This window comes from Nilaparvata lugens, chromosome 8, assembly GCF_014356525.2.
Source record: "Nilaparvata lugens isolate BPH chromosome 8, ASM1435652v1, whole genome shotgun sequence".
NCBI lineage: Eukaryota > Metazoa > Arthropoda > Insecta > Hemiptera > Delphacidae > Nilaparvata > Nilaparvata lugens.
In genome coordinates this window covers 3377458-3404873 of record NC_052511.1, presented here as the reverse complement: position 1 = coordinate 3404873, position 27416 = coordinate 3377458, and the positions used below count along the sequence as shown (strand labels likewise).

Below are 27416 nucleotides of genomic sequence, written 5' to 3'. Positions count from 1 at the left end.
TACACCCGCCGCGATTCGCCGGCGACTACTAAACCGAACGATGCATGTGTACGGCACCATGTGTTTCCCTGTACCTGGCAACCGCTCGACAACCGAGCGTAAATCGCTGTCATGTGAACAGGCTCTAAGATTCAAGTCGACGGTTTGGCATTTCTCTTAATGTTTAATGTTTATATGTTCGCATTTACGGCGAAACGCGGTAATAGATTTTCATGAAATTTGACAGGTATGTTCCTTTTTTAATTGCGCGTCGATGTATATCAAGTTTTTGAAATTTTGCATTTCAAATAATATAAAAGGAAAAAGGAGCCTCCTTCATACGCCAATATTAGAGTAAAAATCAGACTATAGAATTATATTCATCAATCAGCTGACAAGTGATTACACAGATGTGTGGAGAAGCCAGTCTATTACTGTATTTTCATAAGGTCTATAGTTTCAATCAAGTACTTGTGGATGAGAATACTGCGTGAGGTCTACTGTTCACAGAACTACTAGTATACCTGATGTAATATTAACTGTCCATTCTTGTGAAAAATAATTAATTATATTTCATTCATCGAGAATAATATATTCTCGATATGTGGGGTAAATAATGCATGTTGTTGGTAATATCAAGCTTTCTTTAGAGTGGGGTAAATAATTCATGTTGATAAAAACTATATCCTTTGCATGAACTGACTGGTTTACTCGATTTTATTACTGAAACTAGCCGTCAGGCTCGCTTCGCTCGCCATATCCGTCTAGCCAGGGGGCTCCGCCCCCTGGACCCCCGACTGGATCGTCCGTGAATGAGATTAGCAGGCTCGCTTCGCTCGCCTGCATTTTTATCATGTTAGGACAATCCAGTCGGGGGTCCAGACTAAACGTCTGGCTAAACGAATATGGCGAGCGAAGCGAGCCTGACGGCTAGTCATATAATATTCCCAGGAATAGCTCTGATTGAAGTAGCAGTGCCCAATCAATTTTTCCGCGATAAATGCATTTCAATCTTCAACTTGGTGCCAACCTAACAAAGTCAACTCAACTTAATGCCAACCTGACAAAATTATTAATTTAGTTACCAGTTAAAACTGTTTCAAAGAGGTACTCCCTCTAGATTATAGTTCTATATTAACATATGGTATGCACATTTTTCAATTATAATAAAGAGAATAAGTAGAATATACATGCTATAAGACGAACTTTAAACCCTTAAAAACCACCATTAGAGTTAAAATATTGCCAAAAGATTACTTACTGCGCCTCTAAAGGGCCAACTGAACATACCTACCAAATTTAAACGTTTTTGGTCCGGTAGATGCGAGTGAGTGAGTTATGCGAGTGAGTGAATGAGTGAGTCAGTCAGTCAGTCAGTGAGTGCCATTTTGCTTTTATATTTGTATTATTCGACTTATTTTGATATGGACTAATCCAGATGAAATAATGAACTATAGTGAGGTCCACGTTATAATGGCAGTATTTGATCAGCATTTGTGTTGCTATCCTTGTCTATCATTCGACAAAGCAGATAGCGCTATCCTTTTATAGCTCCGCAATGTTGCCAGATCGTTTAACAACAATGTAGAAATATAGATGATAAACAAAATATGCAATTTCAATAATATAAATCCCTTTTTAAATCATTGAAGAATTTATTATTCTCTATGAATGAAATATAATTGATTATTTTTAACAACAGAATTCAAAATTTTAAATCATCATTCCTGGACCGAAAATCAAGTAACGGAGCATTGTGTGATTACATAACCTTATCTTTTGGACAACATTTACATTTTATCAAAATTTTTGGAGAGAAATAGTACAGGCTCAGCCTAGTTTTCCTCCAATGTCATAATTGTATTATGATTATAGTATTTTATACAATAAATGAATGAATAAATAACAATAATGGACACTTAATATTACATCAGGTGTCCTAGTAAATCAGCTATTCTCCATAGAAGGCAGTAGCACGGCATCGAATCGGCAACGGCAACGATGTTCTTCTATCTTTCTCCACTGCCTTTATAACGTGGATCTCTCTGTAATATGATGGAAAGATGGAATTACTTGTAGCCTTCATGAATAATGAACTTCTCTGTTGAATAAATGAAATTATTCACTGCCTTCATGGATAAAGAAAAGTACTGCTTTCTTTGGGACTCCCATTAAACTTTTAGAACAATCACGGTAGCTCGAATTCTTGAGCAGTTTCCGCATCTCAGAGCTGAAAGAAAGAAAGTGTTTTTCCACGTTAAAGCCGACTTCCTTCCGGAACTTGTCAACTCAGCGTTTTATGTTGAAAGTTTTCTACTTGTTACTTGCATGGAATAAACTTCAGGGTGACGTTGCCAGAGGTATATAGTGAGGTCCACGTTATAATGACAGTGGAGAGAGATAGGAAAACAGCGTCGCCGATTCTCTGCTTTGTCACTGCTTTCTTTCGAGGATGGCTGATACACTGTATTATCTGATGTAATATTAACTGTTTATCCTTTTTGTTTTGAGAATAATCATTAATATTCTATTTGTCAAGAGAATATATTTTTAAATGATTGAATAATACATTTTTTTTAATTTAAATTATATTTCCACGTTGTTGAATAACGATCTGGCAATGTTGTGGAGCTAGAGAAGGATAGAGTCATCTGTTTTGTCGAATGATAGACAAGGATAGGAGTACCTACCGATGTTAATCTACTACTACCATTCCATATAACGTGAACTTGGAGGCAAAACGTTTGCTTCTGGAAGGTTTTTATTTTATAGATTAAGTAAATGGGAAAACTGTATGATTGTTCAAAATATTGTTATTTTATTATAGCAACACAAGGGCAAGGGAACATGACAATAAGAAAATACAAGGTTTTTATTGAAAATTACACAAGAAGATAATAAGAGATTACAACAACAGCAGAAATGAAATAAAAGAAGGTAACAATAGATGTCAACTATCAGAAGAAGAAAAGAATTTGGAGAAGAACAAGAATTTGAAGAAGAACAAGAATTCGAAGAACAACAAGAATTCGAAGAACAAGAATTTGAAGAACAAGAATTTGAAGAAGAACAAGAATTCGAAGAACAAGAATTTGAAGAAGAACAAGAATTTGGTGGAGAACAAGAATTTAAAGAAGAGGGAGTAGAAGAAGAAATAAAAGAAGAAGATGATGATGATGATGAAGAAGAATAACCTTTGCTATCTATCAGTTTCTAGTTCCTTCTTTTCTACAATATTCCACAGTAAAACGAGCCAGAAGCTACTGCCACCTATCGGTAAACTTGAAAACTATTCAGTGAATCAGAGTTGTTTGTGGCATTGCTCGCCTGTGATTGGCTGTGGGCGTGGCTGGTGACGAAGCCTAAAGAAACCTGACCAATCACAAGGCGTCAAGCATCTGAATGTAGAAGTATTTGAATGTAGTCTTTCCTGATTGGCTGTAACTGTGAAGGCTGTTATTCAGAGCTACAGCTTGGAGGAGAAGAAGGAGGAAGAAAAAGAAAAAGAAGGAGAAGATGGTGGAGAAGCATGAGAAAAAGATCAAAAATAAAAAGGAGGAGAAGAAAAATAAGAAGAAGAAGAAGAAAAAGAAGGAGAAGATGGTGGAGAAGCATAAGAAAAAGATCAAAAATAAAAAGGAGGAGAAGAAAAATAAGAAGAAGAAGAAGAAGAAGGAGAAGATGGTGGAAAAGCATAAGAAAAAGATCAAAAATAAAATGGAGGAGAATTAAAATAAGAAGAAGAAGAAGAAGAAGAAGAAGAAGAAGAAGAAGAAGAAGAAGAAGAAGAAGAAAACGAAAGAAAAGGAGAAGATGGTGGAGAAGCATAAGAAAAAGATCAAAAATAAAATGGAGGAGAATTAAAATAAGAAGAAGAAGAAGAAGAAGAAAAAGAAGGAGAAGATGGTGGAGTAGCATAAGAAAAAGATCAAAAATAAAAAGGAGGAGAAGAACGAAAAGGAGGAGGAGTAGGAGAAGGAGGAGGAGATGATGATGAAGAAGCAGAATAAGTGAAAAAGAAGAATAAGAAAGAACCAGTTGTTCTCATGTACAGAATGGAAGTTGCTACACAACGATTGCAGTCTTTTCCAAATTTGTCACAGATGGTGAAGAAGGAGATGAAGATGTGAAGACGAAGAAAGTGATGAAGAAGAGTGAGAAGAGCAAAAAGAAAAAGAATGAGAGGAAGAAGATTACTGGATAGAGAAAGGAGGAATGTAAAAAGAAGTCTATTTACAAGAAAAACAGAATACTTATAGAGTTGTGTGTAGATTTACGAGTTCAGTTTGTAGCGAAATAACGGTGAAAAAAGCTTAACAAATAAAGGTAGCATGCTATCACATGTCTTTCAAATTTACTCCATTCATGAGATGTTTTTCGCCGTAAAAAGCCTTTTCAACTGAAACAAGTTCACTGTGATTTGTAGGCCTACTAGAATAGTTACAGCTTCCTTAGCAAGTTACAAACTATGGCAGTTGAGGAAGATAGGAGAACAATGTGGCCGATTCTCGGTGCCACTGCCACTGCCTTCTAGAGAGGATGGCTGACACCGAATTAAATCTGATTAATATCTGCAAATACTGCAAATATTCCCGGGCTGACAAATAATTTTTGAATTGTAGCGCTCATCGAATTTCCATCTAGCTGTTTACCCTGTTGTCAATATTTGCAGTAGCAGAAGTATTCCGGATGAATTACAGCATTTAATTTGGAATTTCGTTTAATAATAATTACATGTTTCAAATAATTTACCGAGCGAAGTGAAGTCTAAGATTCAAGTTGACGGTCTGGCATTTCTCTTAATGTTCAAATGATTGAATGTTTAAATGTTTTAATGTTTAAATGCTTAAATGTTTATATGTTGCGCATTTACGGCGAAACGCGGTAATAGATTTTCATGAAATTTGACAGATATGTTCCTTTTTTAATTGTGCTTCAACGTATATACAAGGTTTTTGGAAATTTTGCATTTCAAGGATAATATAAAAGGAAAAAGGAGCCTCCTTCATACGCCAATATTAGAGTAAAAATCAGACTATAGAATTATTCATCATAAATCAGCTGACAAGTGATTACACAGATGTGTGGAGAAGCCAGTCTATTGCTGTATTTCCATAAGTTCTATAGTTTCAATCAGGTACTTGTGGATGAGAATACTGCGTGAGGTCTACTGTTCACAGAACTAATAGTAAATTATATATTTTTTCGCCAATAGCATAAATTTTCTCATTGATTAAAATAAATAATGAATTTTCAAAATTGAGTTTGAATTTTTTGTTAGATAATTATATAACTGCATTGTAAAAAACGATCTGGCAACGTTGTAGAGCTAGAAAAGGATAGCCCTATCTATTTTGACGAATGATACACTAGAATAGAAACACCAATGTTAATCGAATACTACCATTATAACGTGAACCTCACTATCATATAATATTAAGCGAGCAATTTCTGTATATTATCTTTTTATATCTGATTATTTATGTTCAACGGATCTCGAAAACGGCTCCAACGATTTTCACGAAATTTGGAACATAGTAGGTTTATGATATAAAAATTCGATTGCACTAGGTCTCATCCTTGGGAAAACTCGCTGAACGACATTAGAAGGATAATTCATCCTTGGCTGAAACAGCTGAGACTTTCGTCGTCTGTGGATAGTAAGAAGTGAGCGAGTGATTCTTTGGAAAATCAAAATATCGCATCCCCGAAATTCATAAACTGACGTATAGCCAGCTGTAAAATATAAACACAATCATTTTAGAGAATTGTGTTTTGTCATGGCTTACTTTAGATATCTATAAGTTAGTAGGTTATGGTTATGTTTATCAATAAATGAAAATAACGAGCGAAGCTCGGTGCCTCGATATTAAGAATTCAGTGAACAAGCAACGAGCATTAAACAAAATAGAGAGGCATTGGTGAATTATTGTTTCAGACTCTATTGCACATTGTAAGCTCTCTACTAATCTACTCTCATTGTTCGAATGGAGAAGATAGGTCCGCTACAAGCTTGACAGATTCACCTAATTGACGACGTCTCAATTACAATAATACCATACTTTCCCCTCAACGGAACTGCATGAAAATAACGATAACAGCTGACTGATTACGGAGTGAAATCTTCCAGAGTTGAAACTGTAAAGTGAGGTTAGGTTGAAGAAAGTGAGGTAGATAATCGGTTCAGCAGTGCTCACTGATAAAGTATCAATTCAAAATGTTATTTTCTGATCAATTAATTTAATTCATTCTTTAAAATACTAGTGACCTCCTGGGTTGGAGAACTCGCTCAAGAACTGTTCTATTGTAATCTTTCAATCATACAGAGTGGATGACAATCATGAAAACAGCTGAATATTTCTCTAACAAGAATAATTTGATAGTAGGTTTTATTGGGGATTGTATTTGAAATGAAAAATCTGGTGTGGCGCACTCACACAACTTTCCTTGCCGTTATGAAAATTGATCCCCTGACGCTAGTGTTCACGCGCATCTAAAGTCTACTATTCAAAGATCCAAGCCAACTGGTGACAGGACAATAAATCTGGATACACACGAGATCTGCTATCTCTTCATAGTGAATGATTTAATAGAATCAACAGTTGCCAACAGTTTGCAATTGGATAATCACATTTTCTCGATTTTCGAGCTTACTTTAAATTTTAGGTGAAAATGTTAATGAACATTAATTGTAGAGATTTTCATGCCTAATCTTTTCCACTCGGAATTTTTTGTTTAAATTGTATCTGAATCCTGATTCTCAATTATTGAGAATCTAAAATCAAACTTTGCATAGATGGAGAGGAGCTCCTGGAATTTTTACAGACATGGGACTTGTGGCAGTTGATATAGCTTATCTATGACTATTCTAGGTATGAATTTGATCAAAATCGTTCGAGATTTACGAGAAAATCGCGAAAACCCTGTTTTTGACAACATTTTCGCTATTTTAACCGCCATCTTGAATTGCATTAGATCGAAATTGTTCGTGTCGGATCTTTATAGTGTTAGGACCTTAAGTTCCAAATTCCAAGTCATAACGGAATGACTGAAATTGAGAGATGAGATATCGTGTACACAGACGCACATACACTAATACACATACGCACATACTGACCCAATACCCAAAAACCACTTTTCGCAACACTGCACAGAAAGCACTGTTTTCCAGTCCCTACATAGATCTGAAAGACATTGTTTGCAGACGACTCTCGTCTGACGTCAAGAGTACCCTTTCCAGCCGCTAACATGGAACTAAGAAAGGTGATCAAAAAACATCTGATCAAAAAACTTTTCATTATTTGTGTTTATTATTCAATAATTAAAACATTTATAATAATATCATCTTATTGTCATTTGAAAGAATACAAAAGTATAAACTCAACCTCCCACATAATTGAACATCATCTTTTAGGTTATTTAGACAAATCAGAATAAAAAATAAAAATACTTAGACAATTTCCTGATATTCAGATAACCTCAGATTTGCTAGAGCTATCACCTTCCACTTCTGCTTTCGGAGGTGCTTAGTAAACAACTATTATCATATATATATTGTTTATTTTTGTGTGCGGCGAAAAATAGCGTTCGCACCACGGGCAAAAATGTTTTTCCGGCTCTCAATCTTTTCTAGTCCTCGGCCTACAGCCTCGGACTTGAAAACCGATTTCGAGCCGGAAAAATCGCATTTTCTGCTCTAGGTGCGAAATATACTATTTTGTGACCTTGAAACGTATAGAAATTTAGATATTGGATTACCTTAATTTTTTTTCGGAAAGTAATACTTTCCTTACTTATGGTAATAGGGCAAGGAAAGTAAATACATTTTTAAATCAATTATACGACTTTTCTACTCTAGTATTTTGTTAGAATGAAGACAAAAGATGGCGGCTGAAGATTGTTTGTTTACATCAGTAAACATCATTGTCAAAAGTGAAAATAAAATATTTCTGGCAAAATAAAATCATTGCAAAGCCAGAGAAACTTTGCTATAGTTGAGAAAAGATCTGAAAACATAGCGGAGCTTGAAAAGGATAGCGCTATCCGCTTTGTTGAATAATAGACAAGGATAGCAACACTATTGTCAATCAAATACTGAAATTATAATGTGGAACTACACTTTGATCCGTCAGCACACCCAACAAATATCCCCATCTCTTCCCATTCAAAGTTATACTGTCATATTGGAGTGAAACTAACCAGGAGGAAAGTGATGTGAAATATAACAGCCGTGTTCAAAGTATTATAATGGCTAATTATTTACATGAAGCACATGATAATAGTTCCATGCGCATGTCATGTTCATGGAGTAATTTGTATCACGCATGACATGAAAGCGTAAGCTTGCAAATCAAGAAAGTGAGTGATAAGACCTTGTTATGTTGAGAATTATTATGCTTTCCATAGAACCGTTTATGATGTTCAATGTTGTGTTACGGAGTCCAGTCTATCACACTTTCACTGCCACATAATTATTGTGATTACAGTGTAAGGAATATATGATTCAATACAGGAGGAATATATGTTGTTTCTATGAAGTGAGATCTTCGTTATGATGGCAGTTGAGAAAGATAGGAAAACACTGTTGCTGATTCTCTGCCCCGTGTTGAAAGTGAAATTTGGAACATAAACGCCCTATACCATGGGACATCTCCTTATGCCATCTCTTCTCTATGACATCACCCTGAAAAAAAGCCTAAATTATTTCAAAATCAAATCCTACAATAAAGGAGAAGGACTTGGACACATCATGGACCAATTTCAAGAACACTTATTAAATCTAATGGATCATTAAACCTACAGATTCAATGATCAATTAGATTTAATGAGGTCCTGAAAACCTCAAACGTTGCCACTATCTACTATAGAGGATAGCTGATACCGTTATATTTGATGTTATATTAACTTGTCATTCTTCTTTAGTATAATCAATTATGTACTGAAAATTAAGATTTAATTGTGAATTTACTTCACTGAAATTGAATATTTTACTCTATTTATTAATTATATATTGTTGGAAAACAATTTGGAAACCTTGAGGAGGTACAAAAGGATAGTCCTATCTGCTTTGTCGAATGTTAGACAAGGATAGCAACACAAATGTTAATCAAATATTGCCATTAAAACGTGAACCTCGATATAGAATGAGGAATTACAACTTGAATGATTTCTTCACAAAAGTAGTTTGTGATTCATTTATGTTGTTTTTAATTCAATTCAAAATCATAGAGTGATTGATTGATTGAGTACTTTATTTATGTAGATTACAATATATACTGGCTTATACACTTATATACAATAGCTTACAATACAGCAAAATTATACATGAATTATAGATGAATAATAGAGCAGATATAATCAGAAATAAGGATGAGAAATCCAGAGAAACAAGAGAATTCAAATAATGAACTCCACATAACCTCTGGACTGTATAGTCTAAATCAAGGTTGAAAGTAGTTTTGGGTTTTGTACCTGAATTGTAACCATTGTCTATGAATAAATAAATGATTTAATTCAATAATCATTCTTCTTGAATACGAGAACTTTATTATTAGTATAGGCTGTGTTCCTATCATCAAAATAAAACCTTGTTCGAGACATCAGCCAATGAGATGACGATTCACTCAAAATGGTAGTCTGTTGGCATGTGATTGGAGGAAGCTATGTGACGTTTTAGACCAGAGTCGACGTTGATTGGCTGGCGGCAACCAATAGAATTCAAGAGTCGTTTCCAAAGTACATATTATTCTTTAAAGACTGCTTGGCTGATGTTTCAGAGACTACTTCCCAGTAGGAGTTTTCCCGTGTTATCGGATTGGCACGTTAAAGTTTCGGTCACGGCTGAAGTATGACAGTCGTAAGGCCCATTGATGGCTTAAATAATATATTCAGGCGGTGGGACCTTCCCGCAAGGGACTCCCCACCAACAAAAGCCATACGAATTTACTTTTTTAGTTGGAGTTTTTTTTCCAATGTATGAGAATGCACGAATCACAGCTGGCGTGAACATCCAAATTTATTTTCTTTATGAGAAGTCACTCAGTGGTTGGTTGGATTGAATCTAGAACAATAGCAAAAACAATGCTCAAATCTAATTTTTGTATAGAACGTGAATTATTTTAAGATGTCACCATACTGAATCATTCCTTACAAATTCATATTCTTTTGGTTTATTTAATCACAATTACTTATTAAAATTATTTATTAAATATTCAATTGTTCGAAGCATCCAGCTTATTCTTTGATTATTTCTCTATCAACTACAGTTCTTTATTTATACGTTACTATTATTATTTCAGATTTGAAGATAAATATGACGTTCTGGCAACGTTTACATCAAAGTAAATCAAAGGTTATCAAATTTGAATTTGTGTTTTGATTTGAGTGAATTTAACTAATATCGTTTGGGGTGGTTCAGGCTATATTAATGGTCGTCTTTTTATTCAGCTTTTTCCACCTTAACTTACAATGTTTTCCTATTTTTGTTCACTGTACCATATTACTGTGTTGCTTAATAGTATTTTCATTCAGATTCTATCATCTATTTGTCATTTTATCATTCTCTTTCTTGTTTGAAGTATTATCGTGCTTTGTTGCTTCAATTTTCACATAACATATGTGATATTTGTGTGAATTTTTGGTTTCTGTATTTGAGTGGCTTATTGGTTTAAATTAATTTCAATCCACTGTGATTAGATATAACCTTTCTGTATAAATAATGAATATACTGGTAGTTCTGTGAACAGTAGACCTCACGCAGTATTCTCATCCACAAGTACCTGATTGAAACCACGGTATTTAGATGCAAATCTTCTATATACCGTGATTGAAACTATAGACCTTATGGAAATACAGCAATAGACTGGCTTCTCCACACATCTGTGTAATCACTTGTCAGCTGATTTATGATGAATAATTCTATAGTCTGATTTTAACTCCAATATTGGCGTATGAAGGAGGCTCCTTTTTCCTTTTATATTATCCTTGAAATGCAAAATTCCCAAAAACCTTGTATATACGTCGACGCGCAATCAAAAAAGGAACATACCTGTCAAATTTCATGAGAATCTATTACCGCGTTTCGCTGTAAATGCGCAACATATAAACATATAGCCTAAACATTTAAACATTAAGAGAAATAACAAACCGTCAACTTGAATCTTAGACCTCACTTCGCTCGGTCAATTATAATTCTCTCTTTCGTAATAAAATGTCTATGCTTTTGTACTCCAGAGCGAAGCTCGGTCCCCCGATATTAGTTATAATGTTCACATCATAACATCATCGTAGAAAAATATATTTATGTTAAACTACATTCTTTATTGATTCCTTAATCACACATAACATTTTGGTAGAGAGTTAGTGGGGAGGATATTTTTAATATTCTTTCCGAAGAATGGACATTGATATGTCCAAAGCTCCGCCAATTTATGTAGATGCATAACAATATGATTATTATCTATAGTTATTATATTACAAACTGCTTTTTCATATCATATACAGTTCAATGATTATTTTCTTAGTCTATATTATGTAAATTCATCTATAATTTTGCTGTATTGTAAGCTATTGTATATAAGTGTATAAGCCAGTATATATTGTAATCTACATAAATAAAGTAATCAATCAATCAATCAATCAATTACACGTATTGCGGGTCTTGTTAGACCTATTATAATTATTTAATAGTCTAAGGAAGGAAATAAAGAGAAATTCAGCAGAAACAAATAAATACAAAGTTTATCAGAGATTGACAATGGTGTAATAACCGAAACCGGTCTTTCTAAGTATCAATAAATCTGTGGTTTTTGACAATTTCTTAGTTTTTTCATTCAATATTTATTTATTCATAGGCCTGGTTGCACAAATGCCGGTTGAATTTTAACTGTAATTAATTTCACGAGAACCAATCAGAGAAGGCGTTTTTGAAAAGACGGCTTCTATGATTGGTTCTCGTTGAATTAATCATTGTTAAAATTTAACCGGCTCTTCTGCAACCGGCACAAAGAGTAATAGAAAATAAAGCAGAATGTAAAGGGAATATGTGGGTGTGTTAGCCAGGCGGGCGACTGAAGGTTATTGATCTCGGTAGGGGTGGTTTGGGGCATGGGGCTGGTTGCCATGGAAACCAAAGATTTTCCAACAAGCAGTCCCCAGCCAGACAGGGTGGCGTAGCCCCAAAAACCCCCCGACCCTTCCCCCACTGGTCCGCAGACCCAGACCTACAGCTCCTGGGCCCGTTTTTGAAAAGGCCTAAAGTGAGGTCCTCGTTATAATGGCAGTATCTGATTAATAATGTTGGTTATAATTTATAATGTTGGTGTTGCTATCCTTGTTTATCATTCGACAACGCAGATAGTGCTATCCTTCGTGAGGTTGACGATATAATGGCTGTGGAGAAAGATAGGAGAAAAACGTTGCCAAACCTCTGTCTTGTCAATGCCTTCTATAGACGGTAGCTGATATGGTTTATTGATGTAATATTAATTGTTCATTCTCGTTTTAAATACTCAATTATATTTTATTAAGCAAGAAATTATATTTTTCAATAATTTCATAAGCAATTTACATGATTAAGATGAAATATTTTATAAATTAATTATGAGTTCTACATTGTTAAAAGACGATCAGGCAACAGAGCAAAGCGAGGAAGAGATAGCGCTATCCGCTTTGTTGAGGATAGATAAGGATAGCAATACCATTGCTAATCAAACACTGCCATTATAACGTGGACCTCACTAAAGCTCCGCTACGCTGCCAGATCGTTTATTAACAATGTAGAAATATGATTATTTAACGAAAAATTCATACTCATTTTTTAAAAAATCATTATTCAATCATTAAAAATATATTCGTCAATATAATTTTTATTTTAAACAAGAATGAACAGTTAATATTACTTAAACAAACATATATCAGCTACGGTCTATAGCAAGCATTGATAAGACGGAGGGTCGGCAATGTTTTTTTCCTATCTTTCTTCACTGTCATTATAACGTCAACCTCACTTTAGATCGTTTATTAACAAATTAATGTCAATTATTATATAAAATCATGATTTAATCATTGGAAAATACATTCGCTTGACAAATGAAATATTACAGATCATTCTAAACAATAATCAACAGTTAATATGACATCAAATATACCGGTATCATTTATCCTCCATAGAAGGCAGTGGCAAGGCAGGGAATCGGCAACACTGTTCTCTTATCTTTCATCACTGCCATTATAACGTGGACCTCACTATAATCCCGCAAACCCTAAATATTATTGCAGTCTAGACAGTCTGTATGGAGTACTAGAGATGTAATGCATGTCTTGTAGTTGAGGGTGTTTCACTTTGCTTCAAGGGTTCTCTATCTCTATCTAGACGCCCTTCCCCTTTTCTAAAATCGTTCTGTCATTTACTGCATTACGTAACACAGTGCATTCCATTTCTCCTTCTTCTTTTCCTTCTCCCTCTTCTCTTCTTCTTCTTCTTCTTCATCTTAATTTTTTCTCCTTCCTCTAGTACCATTTCTAGTTCAACTTCTTCTTCTTCTTCAAGCTGTAGCTCTGAATAAGCTCTGACTTTTAGAGTTACAGCCAATGAGGAAAGAGCACCTTCAAACACTTCACGCCTTGTGATTGGTCCGATTTATTTAGGCTTCGCCACAAGCCTCGCTAACAGCCAATCACAGGCGAGCACACAAACAAACACATTCACCGGATAGTTTCCAAGTTCACCGATAGATGGCACTAGCTACAGGCTCGATTTTCTGTGGGATATTGTGGACAAGAAGAAATTTACATAGTGTCAAAATGTTAATTCTAATTCTCCTTCTTATTCTTCTTTCTCTTCTTCTTCTTCTGCTTCTTCTTCTTCTTTTCCCTCTTCTTCTTCAAGCTGTAGCTCTGAATAACAGCCTTTATAGTTTCAGCCAATCAGGGCAGACCAGCTTCAAACACTTCACCCTTTTTGATTGGTAGTCAGGTGATTTCAAGAATCGGTTAAATTTTAACCGTGATTAATTCCACGAGAAACAATCAGGGAAGACGTCTTATCAAAAAGGCTTTCTCTGATTGGTTCTCGTGAAAATTTAACCGTCCTTTTGTGCAACCCGGGCCTAAATGTCTCAGTTTTATTCTTCTTCTTCTTCTCCTTCTTCTTCTTCTTCCTCTTCTTCTTCTTCTTCTTCTTCTTCTTCTTCTTTCTCCTTATCCTCCTCCTCCTCCTTAACCTCTTCCTCTTCCTTAACCTCTTCCTCTTCTTCATCCTCCTGCTCCAATAGCTAGAATCGGCAACGCTGGTCTCTCATCTTTCCCACTGTCATTATAACGAGGACCCCACTATAGTCTCCCTCAGGCTGTTATTTCTGACACTAAGAATGCTGTTGCAATAAATGAATGTGATGTACATATATTTGTACATACTTTGTACATGCTATGTACAGGAGATCAGTAACAATATGAGAAATTACACTTCCATTCCTCCTTCAGGCTGTATGTTATTTCAGACTTGGATGCCGTTACAATAACTCAAGCATATTTCCGGGGTCTTGTCACTTCTATCTTTATAGTCTATAGTGAGGTCCACGTTATAATGGCAGTGATGAAAGATAGGAGAACAGTGTTGCCAATTCTCTGCCTTGCCACTGCCTCTTATAGAGGATAGCTGATACCCGTTTATCTGATGTAATATTAACGGTTCATTCTTGTTCACAATAATGAATTACATTTTATTCGTGAAGAAAATATATTTTTCTGTGATTGAATAATGAATTTTTATAATTGATATTGAAGATTTTGTCTGTTCATTGTTGTTGGAAATAAAATCAATTATGAATAATTATTCGTCGAGGAAAAATACCTTCTAATGTTTAAATAATGAATGTTTATGAATAAGATTGTTCATTAATATCATATTACTACATTGTTAAGTAATGATCTGGCAGCCTTGCGTAGATAGAAAAGGATACCGCTATCTGTCTGCTTTGTCGAATGATAGACAAGGATAGCAACACCAATGTTAATCAAATAATACCATTATAACGTGAACCTTACTGAAGAAGGAATACCATGAGAGGTAAAGGGGACTTCAAAATTTAGGAAATAATTGGTGGAAGCGTGAAATATTTATTGTAAAATGCGAAAATTGTTTATCTAACTTTGACTGTTCTAGTATACTAAACTACCAAATATCTACTTAGGTATCAATCAATCATTTTATTCAGTAAAAAGCATTACAAAATTGGTTCCGCTAAACCTAAAGATTTTACAGCAGGTGCCCACAAATAATAAAATTCATAAATAGAATGAATGCTAACTTTAACAACTGTAGTATTTGTAGTTGTATTTGTATTTGTAGTTCTGTGAACACTAGACCTCGCGCTCAGTGAGTTACATTGACCTGTTGTTAAGTTTTATCAAAAATTAATGAATAATTTATCAATCAAAAATGTCTAGAAAAAATCCTAAATAAACATAGAGCTTTCTGTCCTATATCGTACCGTGACGTGTCGTCCCGGAATGTGAGTGTGAGCGCTGTTATCAGGTCTGGCTGCCACTGTCTACAACGTTGATGGAAAAATACAATTTTCAAGATGTTCGATGTTTTTGAACGAGTAGTATTATATATAAATAGTCAACTGTCTACTAACGTTAATGGAAAGATACATTTTCAAGATGTTCGATGTTTTTGAACGGGTATTATAGTCCACTGGACAGCTGATTTATGATGAATAATTCTATAGTCTAATTTTTACGGTAATATTGGCGTATGAAGGAGGCTCCTTTTTCCTTTCATATTATACTTGAAATGAAAAATTCCCAAAAACTTTGTATATACGTCGACGAGCAATTTAAAAAGGAACATACCTGTCAAATTTCATGAAAATCTATTACCGCGTTTCGCCGTAAATGCGCAACATAAATACATATAAACATATAAACATTTAAACATTAAGAGAAATGCCAAACCGTCGACTTGAATCTTAGACCTCACTTCGCTCGGTCAATAAACTACGGAAAAAAATTTCATGAATCCAGGTATCCAGGTATCTTATAGGTATCTGTATCTTAAGCATCTTATAGGTTTCCTCTCTCTAGACAAATTCTCTCTCCAGAGATGTGAAATTTGAAAGTTTTCTGAGGACTAGAGTTGAAAAATTGAGACACGCGTTGCCTGTTTCTTGGTCATTGATTGAGAAAAATTGTAGCCACGATTTCGGGATCCGTTACTACTGGCTTAGATTGATTCGGCTTCATTCATCTAAAGGAGAGAGGATGAGTCTTGTTTGAATGAGATTCTCTTTGTCTCAAGATAATCTCAACTGGATTATATACTGTATTATATATCTGTATATCTGTACCTATCTGTACTGCATTATATACTGTACTCCATTTAGATACATACTGTATATAGTTAGGTCCTCGTTATAATGGCAGTGTATGATCAGCAATGGTATTGCTATCCTTGTCTATCATTCAACAAAGCGGATAACGCTATCTCTTTCTCGCTTTGCTATGTTGCCAGATCGTCTTTTAACAATGTAGAATCCTAAACTATTGAACGAGCAATTTCTGTTTATATGTTTGTATTTCACCGGATCTCGAAAACAGCTCTAACGATTCTCACGAAATTCATAACATAGTAGGTTTATAATATAAAAATTCGATTGCACTAGGTCTCATCCCTGGGAAAACTCGCCGAAGGACATTAAAAAGGATAATTACTATCCATCTTTGGAAAAACAGCTGATAATAATAATTTCGTCGTCTGTTGATGATGGAAGTGAGTGAGCGAGTTCATGTGTGTGGGACTGTGTCAAAATTATGACTCAGCTGTTGAACTTTTGTAATCATTCAATCTGGTACTTAGTGCCGGTTGCAAAAAAGCCGGTTATTTTTAATCCTTATAAATTCCAGTAGAACCATCTTTTTGAATTGGTCTTCTCTGATTTGGTTCACGTGAAATTAATCAGGATTAAAATTTAACCGGCTTTTGTGTAACTGGGTCTTTGTCAGGGAAATTTCTGCATTCCTCTGGGAATTAATCTCAATTCACTGTGATGAGATAGAACATTTCTGTAAGATCTATGAATATTATTATAATTTTTCTTAATTTTCTTATTATAATAAGAAATTTGATTATTAAATTTTCTATGCTTTTGTACTCCAGAGCGAAGCTCGGTCCCCGATATTTAATAGTTAATTAACAATAATTTCATCTTAATTATGGAATTCATTATGAAATTATTGAAAATATAATTTCCCGCTTAATAAAATATATTGATTCTTTAAAAGAGAGTGAACAGTTAATATCACATCAATAAACCTGTATCAGCTACCGTCTATAGAAGTCATGACAAGACAAAATATTTCATCTCAATTTTAAAAATTTATTATGAAATTATTGAAAATATAATTTCCTTCTTAATAGAATATAATTGATTACTTTAAGAGAGAAAATAAACTTTTGTGTAGTTGAGAAGTTGATATTGTGGTATTATTCATATGAATGAAAAAGACTAAGAAATTGTCAAAAAACCACTGATTTATTGATAATTAGAAAGACCGGTTTCGGTTATTACACCATTGTCAATCTCTGATAAACCTCTCTGTTTATCAGAGATTGACAATGTGTAATAACCAAAACCGGTCTTTCTAATTATCAATAAATCAGTGGTTTTTGACAATTTCTAGTTTTTCATTCGAGAGAATAAACCTTTGATAGTACATCAATAACCTGTCAGCTACCGTCTATAGAATGCATTGACAAGACAAAAAATATTTCATCTTAATTTTAAAAATTAATTATGAAATTGTTGAATAATATAATTCCTTCTTAATAGAATATAATTTGATTACTTTAAGAGAGAAAATAACTTTTTGTGTAGTTGAGAAGTTGATATTGTGGTAATTATTCATATTGAATGAAAAAGACTAAGAAATTGTCAAAAAACCACTGATTTATTGATAATTAGAAAGACCGGTTTCGGTTATTACACCATTGTCAATCTCTGATAAACCTCTCTGTTTATCAGAGATTGACAATGGTGTAATAACCAAAACCGGTCTTTCTAATTATCAATAAATCAGTGGTTTTTTGACAATTTCTTAGTCTTTTTCATTCGAGAGAATAAACCTTTGATAGTACATCAATAAACCTGTATCAGCTACCGTCCATAGAATGCATTGACAAGACCGAGGATCGGCAACGTTGTTCTACTATCTTTCTCCACTGCCATTATAACGTGGACCTCTCTATAGAATTATGTACAGTTAATGACAGAATGATGACAAGCTGAAAATCTGTTGCAGGTTGACCACCATTACAATATTAAAAACGTATCAACCCACAGACACCACACTCTATTCCGGCTCCATGCTTTCGCTGTGGTAGAATTTGACTGTCATTTTTCATTCGCCGTCAATTCTGTGGTCAAATCTGAGTTGTTTCAAACGATTCGCGTCTTCTTGTTACATTTTCCTGCTTTTTTCAACAATCATAGAGTTTTTACACAATTTTCCTGTTGTTCTCTACAATCTACGTCTCTTTTTTCGAGAGTTTTGTCTGTCCTTGTCTATTTGTTGAGAGTTTTGTTGAGTTTTTGTTGAGAATGAAAGTAGAAATAACTGGAAGTCATTCAGTACAATAGAAGTTATGCAATACTATCTCCTTGCTCCCTATAATGTCTACAACATTACTACTATACCATTTACTATTCTACTATTACTATGATATTTCTAGAACTATATCACCATTTCTGGCTTCCTCACTATCCACGTAACCGTTCAAAATCAGATTGTTGCTGAAATTTTGAATGGATGATGAACGTTGCATTTTTATTGTTAATGTCTGTCTATAGTACACTGTAACTAATCCTCGGGGTTATTATATGAAACCATGAGCTGTCCTGAAATACTGAAAACTTTGTTGCTGAGAGACATTTTAATTTATAGAGTGACAAAGAATAACTGGAACTTTTGAAAACGCCATAAAACATTAGTGGGAAGGGCAAAAATGATTTTATTCAAACTAATGTAAAGTTCAAGACTAGCCATTTGAGATTAATAACATCTATCACTTTTTGACAATTACTTCTTCAAGATGGCTTCCTCCTGCACGAATACACTCTTGAAATCTGTGTTGACGATTCCTCATTGATCGCTGCAACATCTGCGTTTCCTGGTCCCATGATCTGTCCACCTGCGATTTTCAGTTTGTGGAGCTATCTCAAATCAAACGTTTTCACAACTTGACCAATAACTGTGGTTGAATCATAACAGACAATTCAGAATTAAATTAACAATATCCCAGCTGAAATGTTGCAGCAATCGTTCAGGAATCTCAACACAGATTTCAAGAGTGTATTCGTGCAGGAGGAAGCCATCTTGTAGAAGTAATTGTCAAAAAGTGATAGATGTTATTAATAATTCTCAAATGGCAAGTCTTGAACTTTACATTAGTTTGGATAAAAACATTTTTTCCCTTCCCACTAATGTTTTATGGCGTTTTTAAAAGTTCCCGTTATTCTGTGTCACTCTATATTTGACTCTCAAAATGTTCGTAAACTTCTGTAATTATTAACAGATTATTTAGAGTAAGTACTGTAATAGTGTAATATAGTGTGTAACCATAGCACAATCACAAAAATACGGCCACCCCGCCTTTCGGAGGAGATGATAAGTCGTCGGTCCCGACTACCTAAAGGTAGTCGTCATCTCTCATCATCGTCCCTCTCACTCATTACCCACGCACAAGCCTGAGAGCTCATGTGGGCATCACCCTCAGTATTTTTATATCAACCAAGGTACACTTTCATGGAAGTTATTGTAATTGTTTCATAAGAGATATTACTCATTGAATATCCCAAGTTTTCCGCAAAGAACTCTCATAATTTTTGGAGTGTGTAAGAGTCATGAGTACTTGACAGATTCATTTCCTCGAGTCCTACTTCAATTTTCAAATCTTTTCATTTCAACCTTGTAGACAGTTGTCGGTTATTTTATCATCAAGGTCTACTAAATTTGGTTGGAATTTCGATTTTTATTACATTTTTGATCTATTTTCTCACTACTAGTGATAGACATTACCACTGATGAATCTTTTGTTTAAATACTTTTATTCATTCCCTGAAAACATTATTATTTGATTTCCTCATATTTTCAAATACTCAATTGATTTGAATAGACTTGTAACCTTTACTTGTAGACAATATAATTCAATCTCTGAGGACTCAATTGGATTTATTGGAAATGATTAAATCGGACTGATTGAAAATTTCATCTTCGTTACATAAGTCTGAACTCAAGGCATGCCTTTTTCTGTGCATCTCAAGCAATGTCTCTTGTGGTGTAATTAAAGGTATGCCTCTTGGAATGTAACTCAGGGCATGCCTTTTCTGTGCATCTCAAGCAATTTCTCTTGAGATGTAATTAACTCGTATGCCTCTTGAGATGTAACTCAGGGCATGCCTTTTTCTGTGCAATTCAAGCAATTTCTCTTGAGATGTAATTCAAGGTATGCCTCTTGAGATGTAACTAAGGGCATGCCTTTTTCTGTGCAACTCAAGCAATTTCTCTTGAGATGTAATTCAAGGTATGCCTCTTGGATGTAACTCAGGGCATGCCTTCTTCTGTATGCAACTCAAGCAATATCTCTTGAGATGTAATTCAAGGTATGCCTCTTGAGATGTAGCTCAGGGCATGCATTCTTCTGTATGCAACTCAAGCAATATCTCTTAAGATGTAATTCAAGGTATGCCTCTTGAGATGTAACTAAGGGCATGCCTTTATCTTTGCAACTCAAGCAATGTCTCGAGGTGTAATTGAAGGTATGCCTGTTGAGATGTAACTCAGGGCATGCCTTATCTGTGCAACTCAAGCAATGCACTCTTGAAATGTAACTAAGGACATGCCTTTCCCGGTGCAACTAAACGCATGCATCTTACGATACAACTCAAGCCATGCCGCTTATGATGCAACTGAAGGCTTGCCTCTGTAACAACCAATGTAGACAGGCAATAAATTGATGTCCCACATATTGATTGAGTCTTGAATCGATTATCTAATCACGAGTTTCCTACAAGGTCAAAATACTCATGTCCGCTCTACATGATGTGCAGGTGACACTCAGTGAATTAAGTGTAAATTTATTTCACAAAATGGCGGCTTTGCTTCAAGTACCTTACATTGAATTCTTACTACATAATTGCATGGATTTTCCTCCGTCTTAACGTTGATAGATTGCTAGTCTAGATTTTCACTGAAGTTTGGTCGAGTACTTCTCTTGAATTTGAAGGCAATCTCGTATTTGATAAGATACTGACGTTCTAATCCAAATAATAAAATTGTTTGAATTCTGGTGTACTTGAGGTGAAAAATTTTATAAAAGACCTCAGTTTGAGTGCTTATAGAAGGTTCCCTTTCATACATTCTTCTTCATAATTTTATCATTTTACATTACTTCATATTTCATACAAGACTTAACTCACTTCGGACCATGTGTAACCCTTTCTAAATTTGGGAGAGGAATAGCACAAGGTTACCGTATATTCTCTCTCCCTATCATTTTTGATGATTTAATTATTATATGAATAAAAAAATACAGAATATGAAAAGTATAATAAGATCTCATACTTAGTAATATTCATTGAATAATCAACTATATACTGTCATTCATTGTAAATCAGTGTATGAGCCAGAATATATCCTATTTTATTAAGCGAGCAATTTCTGTATATATTTTTATATCTTGAATGAAAAAGACTAAGAAATTGTCAAAAAACCACAGAGATTGACAATGGTGTGATAACCGAAACCGGTCTTTCTAATTATCAATAAATCAGTGGTTTTTTGACAATTTCTTAGTCTTTTTCATTCAATATGAATAATTACCACAATATCAACTTCCCAACTACACAAAATAAAAATTATATCTGGCTATTCATGTTTAACGGATCTCCAAACGGCTCTAACGATTTACACGAAATTTGGAACATAGTAGGTTTATGATATAAAAATTCGATTGCACTAGGTTTCATCCTTGGGAAAACTCGCTGAACGACATTTAAATGATAATTCATCCTTGGCTGAAACAGCTGTGGATAGTAAAAAAGGGAGTGAGCGAGTGAGTATGTGAAAAATCAAAATATCGCATCCCCGAAATTCATAAGATGACTTAATAGCATAGCCACCCACCTCTAATACAAGGCCCCGGCCTACGATATTGCAAAGTCGCAGTGTAGGCCTAGGATCTAATACATGATTGGTGGAAAAGATCAGCTGTTATTTATTAGAATCTTTTTCACCAATCATGTATTAGATTTTAGGCCTACACTGCGACGTTGCAATATCATAGGCCGGGGCCTTGTTGACCGAGCGAAGTGAGGTCTAAGATTCAAGTCGACGGTTTGGCATTTCTCTTAATGTTTAAATGTTTATATGTTGCGCATTTACGGCGAAACGCGGTAATAGATTTTCATGGAATTTGACAGGTATTTTCCTTTTTTAATTGCGCGTCGACGTATATACAAGGTTTTTTGAAATTTTGCATTTCAAGGATTATATAAAAGGGAAAAGGAGCCTCCTTCATACGCCAATATAAGAAAAAATCAGACTATAGAATCATTCATCTTAAATCAGCTGACAAGTGATTACACAGATGTGTGGAGGAGCCAGTCTATTGCTGTATTTCCATAATGTCTATAGTTTCAATCAGGTACTTGTGGATGAGAATACAGCGTGAGGTCTACTGTTCACTGAACTACTAGTATTGGAGGTGGCTATGCATATAGCCAGCTGTGAAATATAAACACGATCATTTTAGAGAATTGTGTTCTGTTCAAAAACAAGATCATTTTATTGTGTTCTGTTTATCAATAAATACAAATAACGAGCGAAGCGGTGTCCAGATATTTATTTACATGCATAAAGAACGCTAATCTAATCAAATAATGATACAGTTTATTAGTATGATTAAGTAGAGGAAAAATAAATTATGCATTTTCATAGCTGATCAATAATTTCATTATTTTACTGTAATTACATAATGATTAGTATAGTATTGAAGCAATGAGATAAACCTTCCTAATAATAGCATGTGTATAGTATGTTATTTAATTTTCCAAGAATCCTTATCACAGGAATTATAAATATCTTATCAGAATCCATAATGAATAGGTCAACAGAATAATAAGTAACTTGTATCAGTCTAATTAATCATCATGTTAATTTATGAGTATGTGACACTGTACATTGTTCTTATCAATGAGTAATTACTGGTAGTTAACGATTAAGTTATTGTGTCTATTCTCAGATATTTTAGTGAACTATGCATTCGAGAGGAAATGTTTTATTTATTTGTATGACTACTGAAAAGCGAAACTATATCCCGGGGCTGACAAATAATTTTTGAATAGTAGTTCGAATTTCCATCAATCAGGAGCGCCATTTAAGGGGGGCAGGGTTGGGGCCTAGGCCCCCCCCCCCCAAGAATCAGATAAATATTGAAAATACATGTCTATCAACATGAATCCTTGGAATCTTATTCTGATTCAATACTTTTTTAAACAGTAGTAGTATAATTCCTTCTACAGTATAAACAATGTAGCAAAATTGATTTTGAAAGTATGGATACGTGTACGCAGTAATAAAGAATATATATTTTTCTCTGTGGTATAGTTGAAGCTTGAATATAGAATGGGTACAATATTATTGATGAGGGCACAATAAGTGAGTTAATGCATGAATTTCAACGTGAGAATTAACAAGTTGCAAGATGTCACAGTGAAAGCAAAAAAAGAGGGCCCAACCAGACAATCAAAAATGTATGTACAGAGTTGGTGAGAATTATGGGAACAGCTTTATGTTTCTTTATCTATTTAACTGAAAGTTATTCTCCAATTAGAATATGATATCCAAAGAAATTGTTGAAATTGTCATTGTAAAAGAAAAATTTATCTTTTTCCATTATTTTAAGAAATCTGTTTCAGTTTATTCCTACTTTATGGCCTCTTTGTAGACCTATATTTCTAATAAATATTCCATGATTTAATAACTAATAATGTATATTTTTGTATTGATTCTTCAACCACATTTTTATAAAACTGGAAAAAATGAAGCATATAATAACATCTTCGAATGTTAAATTTATGGGGAAACCCATGACCCTCTATCCTTCGGGGGTTTTCCTTCCCCCCCTCATACCTCTTGGTTTTTGCCCCCCCCCCCCAACAGTTGTGGTGAATGGCGCCACTGCCATCTATAGAGTGAGGCGTAACGTATGCCACGTTATAATGGCAATGGAGAATTATAGAACATCGTTTCCGATCCTCACTGTCTTGTCAATGCCTTCTTGACGGTAAAAAAATAGCTCCATATGCTATAATGTTAACATATGTACCTTTTTCTAGAGATCTATCCAACCGATCAACCTGATATTTTGAACACTGAATAACATGACCTTTTTACATACTTTAGCATAAGCTTTTCAGTTTTCAACCATTTTTTCACTAAATATGATTTTTTTCTGAATGACTCCTCGAAAACACAGTATTGAATTACAAAAAGGCATATAAAATGGGATTTGAAAATTATTTCTAAATCACCTCTCGCTAAAGTGTTTATAATAGTACTGAATGGTACTGTACAAACTTTTAGACGTCTACTTCAAAGGGTTCCTGAGAAAAAGGTACATTATGTCAACATTATGGCTTATGGAGTTATTTTTTGGTCTGCTCCCCATTTATTGTTCATTCTCGTTTGAATTAATCAATTATATTTCTCAATAATTTCATAATGAATTTTCGTAATTAGGATGAAATATTTTGTTAATTAATCATTCATTCTACATTGTTGAAAGACGATCTAGTAGCAGAGCAAAGCGAGAAGGAGATAGCGCTGTCTGCTTTGTCGAATGATAGACAAGGATAGCAAAACTATTGCTAATCAAACACTGCCATTATAACGTGGACCTCACCACTAAAGCTGTTTACACTGTCTAAAATATTTGCAGTAGCAGAAGTCTTCGGGGTGATTTACAGCATTTAATTTTGTTTTTCGTTCAATAATTATCAATTTACTTTTTGTGTAGTTGAGAAGTTGAAATTGTGGTAATTATTCATATTGAATGAAAAAGACTAAGAAATTGTCAAAAACCACAGATTTATTGATACTTAGAAAGACCGGTTTCGGTTATTACACCATTGTCAATCTCTGATAAACAGAGTTATATTACGGTGTAATAAGTGAAACCGGTCTTTCTAAGTATCAATAAATCTGTGGTTTTTGACAATTTCTTATCTTTTTCATTCGATTATCAATTCATTTGCATTTGAATAATTGCAATATCTCAGTAATTCCATGTGCAGAAACTATATCGTTGTTCATTAATTTGTGGAATGACTAATGCAGTGTGTATTGAAAATCTCATTTGAATTTCATCTTTCATTGTTTCAACAGTTTAAGAAATTTTGAAATACTGAGCAGTAGTGTGAATGCTCCGCCCACAATGGGCGTGTCTTGTATTGACCAATCACAGCCTTTCACCTTGGTAGGTCAGTCAATTCCCAACCACCAATCACATAGTATACATTCATAGTATACATTCGGCTACCTGGTTTTCAGAAAGTTTTGACTCTACTATTCTCTCCCATATTTATGGATAGTGTAGAATTGAATCAATAAATGGATCTGAATAAATGAGTTTACTAGATATTTATAATGATGTAAAAATATCTTTTCTCAAATTATCATAAAATAAGGCATTGTTACCATAGTGATGTCCTCGTTAAAATGACAGTATTCAAAATGAAACTATGTAGAATTTGACAATATATGTGTGTTTTTATTTAATTATGAATTTATATAATATGTATTTATCTAATTACGGTTCTACAATATTGGCAGTGACTCAGTAGAATTTTTGACAGTATTCAATTAACGTGGAAATTCTTTGCCACATCAAAGATTGTGAGTGTATTTCACATTAAAGTTACAAGAAACTACAATAGTTGGTACCTGATTCAATTAACATTGTGCTATTGCTATCCTTGACTATCATTCCAAAAGCAGATAGAGCTATCCTTTTCTAGCTTTGCAACTGAAGTACTTCTCCTCTCTCTGATTCCACTAATGTATCTTCAGCTACTGCCAAATCGTGAGCTGGATTCTAGATTTATTCTCAAATATTTGATCCAGAATATTAGGGTTTGATCAGTTTTATCAGAATAAATATACAGTTTTTCCTCGTTGCATTATCAATGCATATCTATTTTTATGCTGTGGTTGAGTCGATTTGTCAGTAACTGACCTGAACCAAATCGTAAATTAGATTCTAGATTTATTCTCAAATATTTGATCCAGAATATTAGGGTTTGATCAGTTTTATCAGAATAAATATACAGTTTTTCCTCGTTGCATTATCAATGCATAGACTATCTATTTTACGCTGTGGTTGAGTCAATTTGTCAGTAACTGACCTGAACGAGCTATTATCAAATTTAAAAGGCTTTCCTATTCCACAGACCGGATGTTCAATTACTAGATTCACTATGAACTGTCAGCCCTTCTCATGGATAATACAATGCTTTCCCATTTAACTAATACTGCCAGTGAGAAGGAAATTTCGTTCTATGGCTAGATACGTTACATTCTTGACTTCTTCCGAAACAATATCAAATTTCTAAATGACCTCAACGGCTGTTTGATTTGTTACAATGTTGTGGCATAATTTTGTTAAAATCACCTCACTTATGGCTACTTTATTCAAATTAGAAAAACAATATGAAAGTCTGGTGTGGCGCACTCACACAACTTTCCTTGCCGTTATGGAAATTGATCACCTGACGCTAGTGTTCCCGCGCATCTCAAGTCTACTATTCAAATATTTGAGCCAGCTGGTGACAGGGAAATAACGCTGGAGACACACATGATGTCTGCTATCTCTTCATAGTGAATGTTTTAATAGAATCAACAATAATTTGCAATTGAATAATTACATTTTCTCGAATTTTATGCTTATTTTCAAATTTAGGTGAAAATGTTACTGAACATTAATTGTAGAGATTTTCATGCTCAATCTACTCCACTTGATTTTTTTTTGTTTCAATTGTATCTGAAGCCTGATAATTGGGAATCTATCTGCATTGATGGAGCGGAGCTCCTGAAATTTTTACAGATATGGGACTTGTGGCAGTTGATAGAGCTTATCGATGACTATTTTAAGAATGAATTTGATCAAAACCGTTGGAGCCGTTTTCGAGAAAATCACGAAAAACCCTGTTTTTGATAACATTTTCGCCATTTTAGCCGCCATCTTGAATTGCATTTGATCGAAATTGTTCGTGTCGGATCCTTATAGTGAAAGGACCTTAGTTCCAAATTCAAGTCATTCCGTTAATTGAGAGATGAGATATCGTGTACACAGACGCACATACACTCATACACCACAC

The 27416-nt window shown here is 34.3% G+C and overlaps 1 protein-coding gene across 1 annotated transcript in view; it reads left to right on the top strand.

Annotated features, from left to right (window-relative positions):
- Window positions 1-27416, top strand: part of LOC111051953 (protein singed) — a 70870-nt gene that overhangs the window by 12881 nt on the left and 30573 nt on the right. Inside the window, exon 2 of the mRNA XM_039435055.1 lies at window positions 10278-10330. Coding sequence (XP_039290989.1) covers window positions 10292-10330 — 39 coding nt within the window. The 5' untranslated portion in view covers window positions 10278-10291. The remainder of the gene's footprint in view (window positions 1-10277; window positions 10331-27416) is intronic.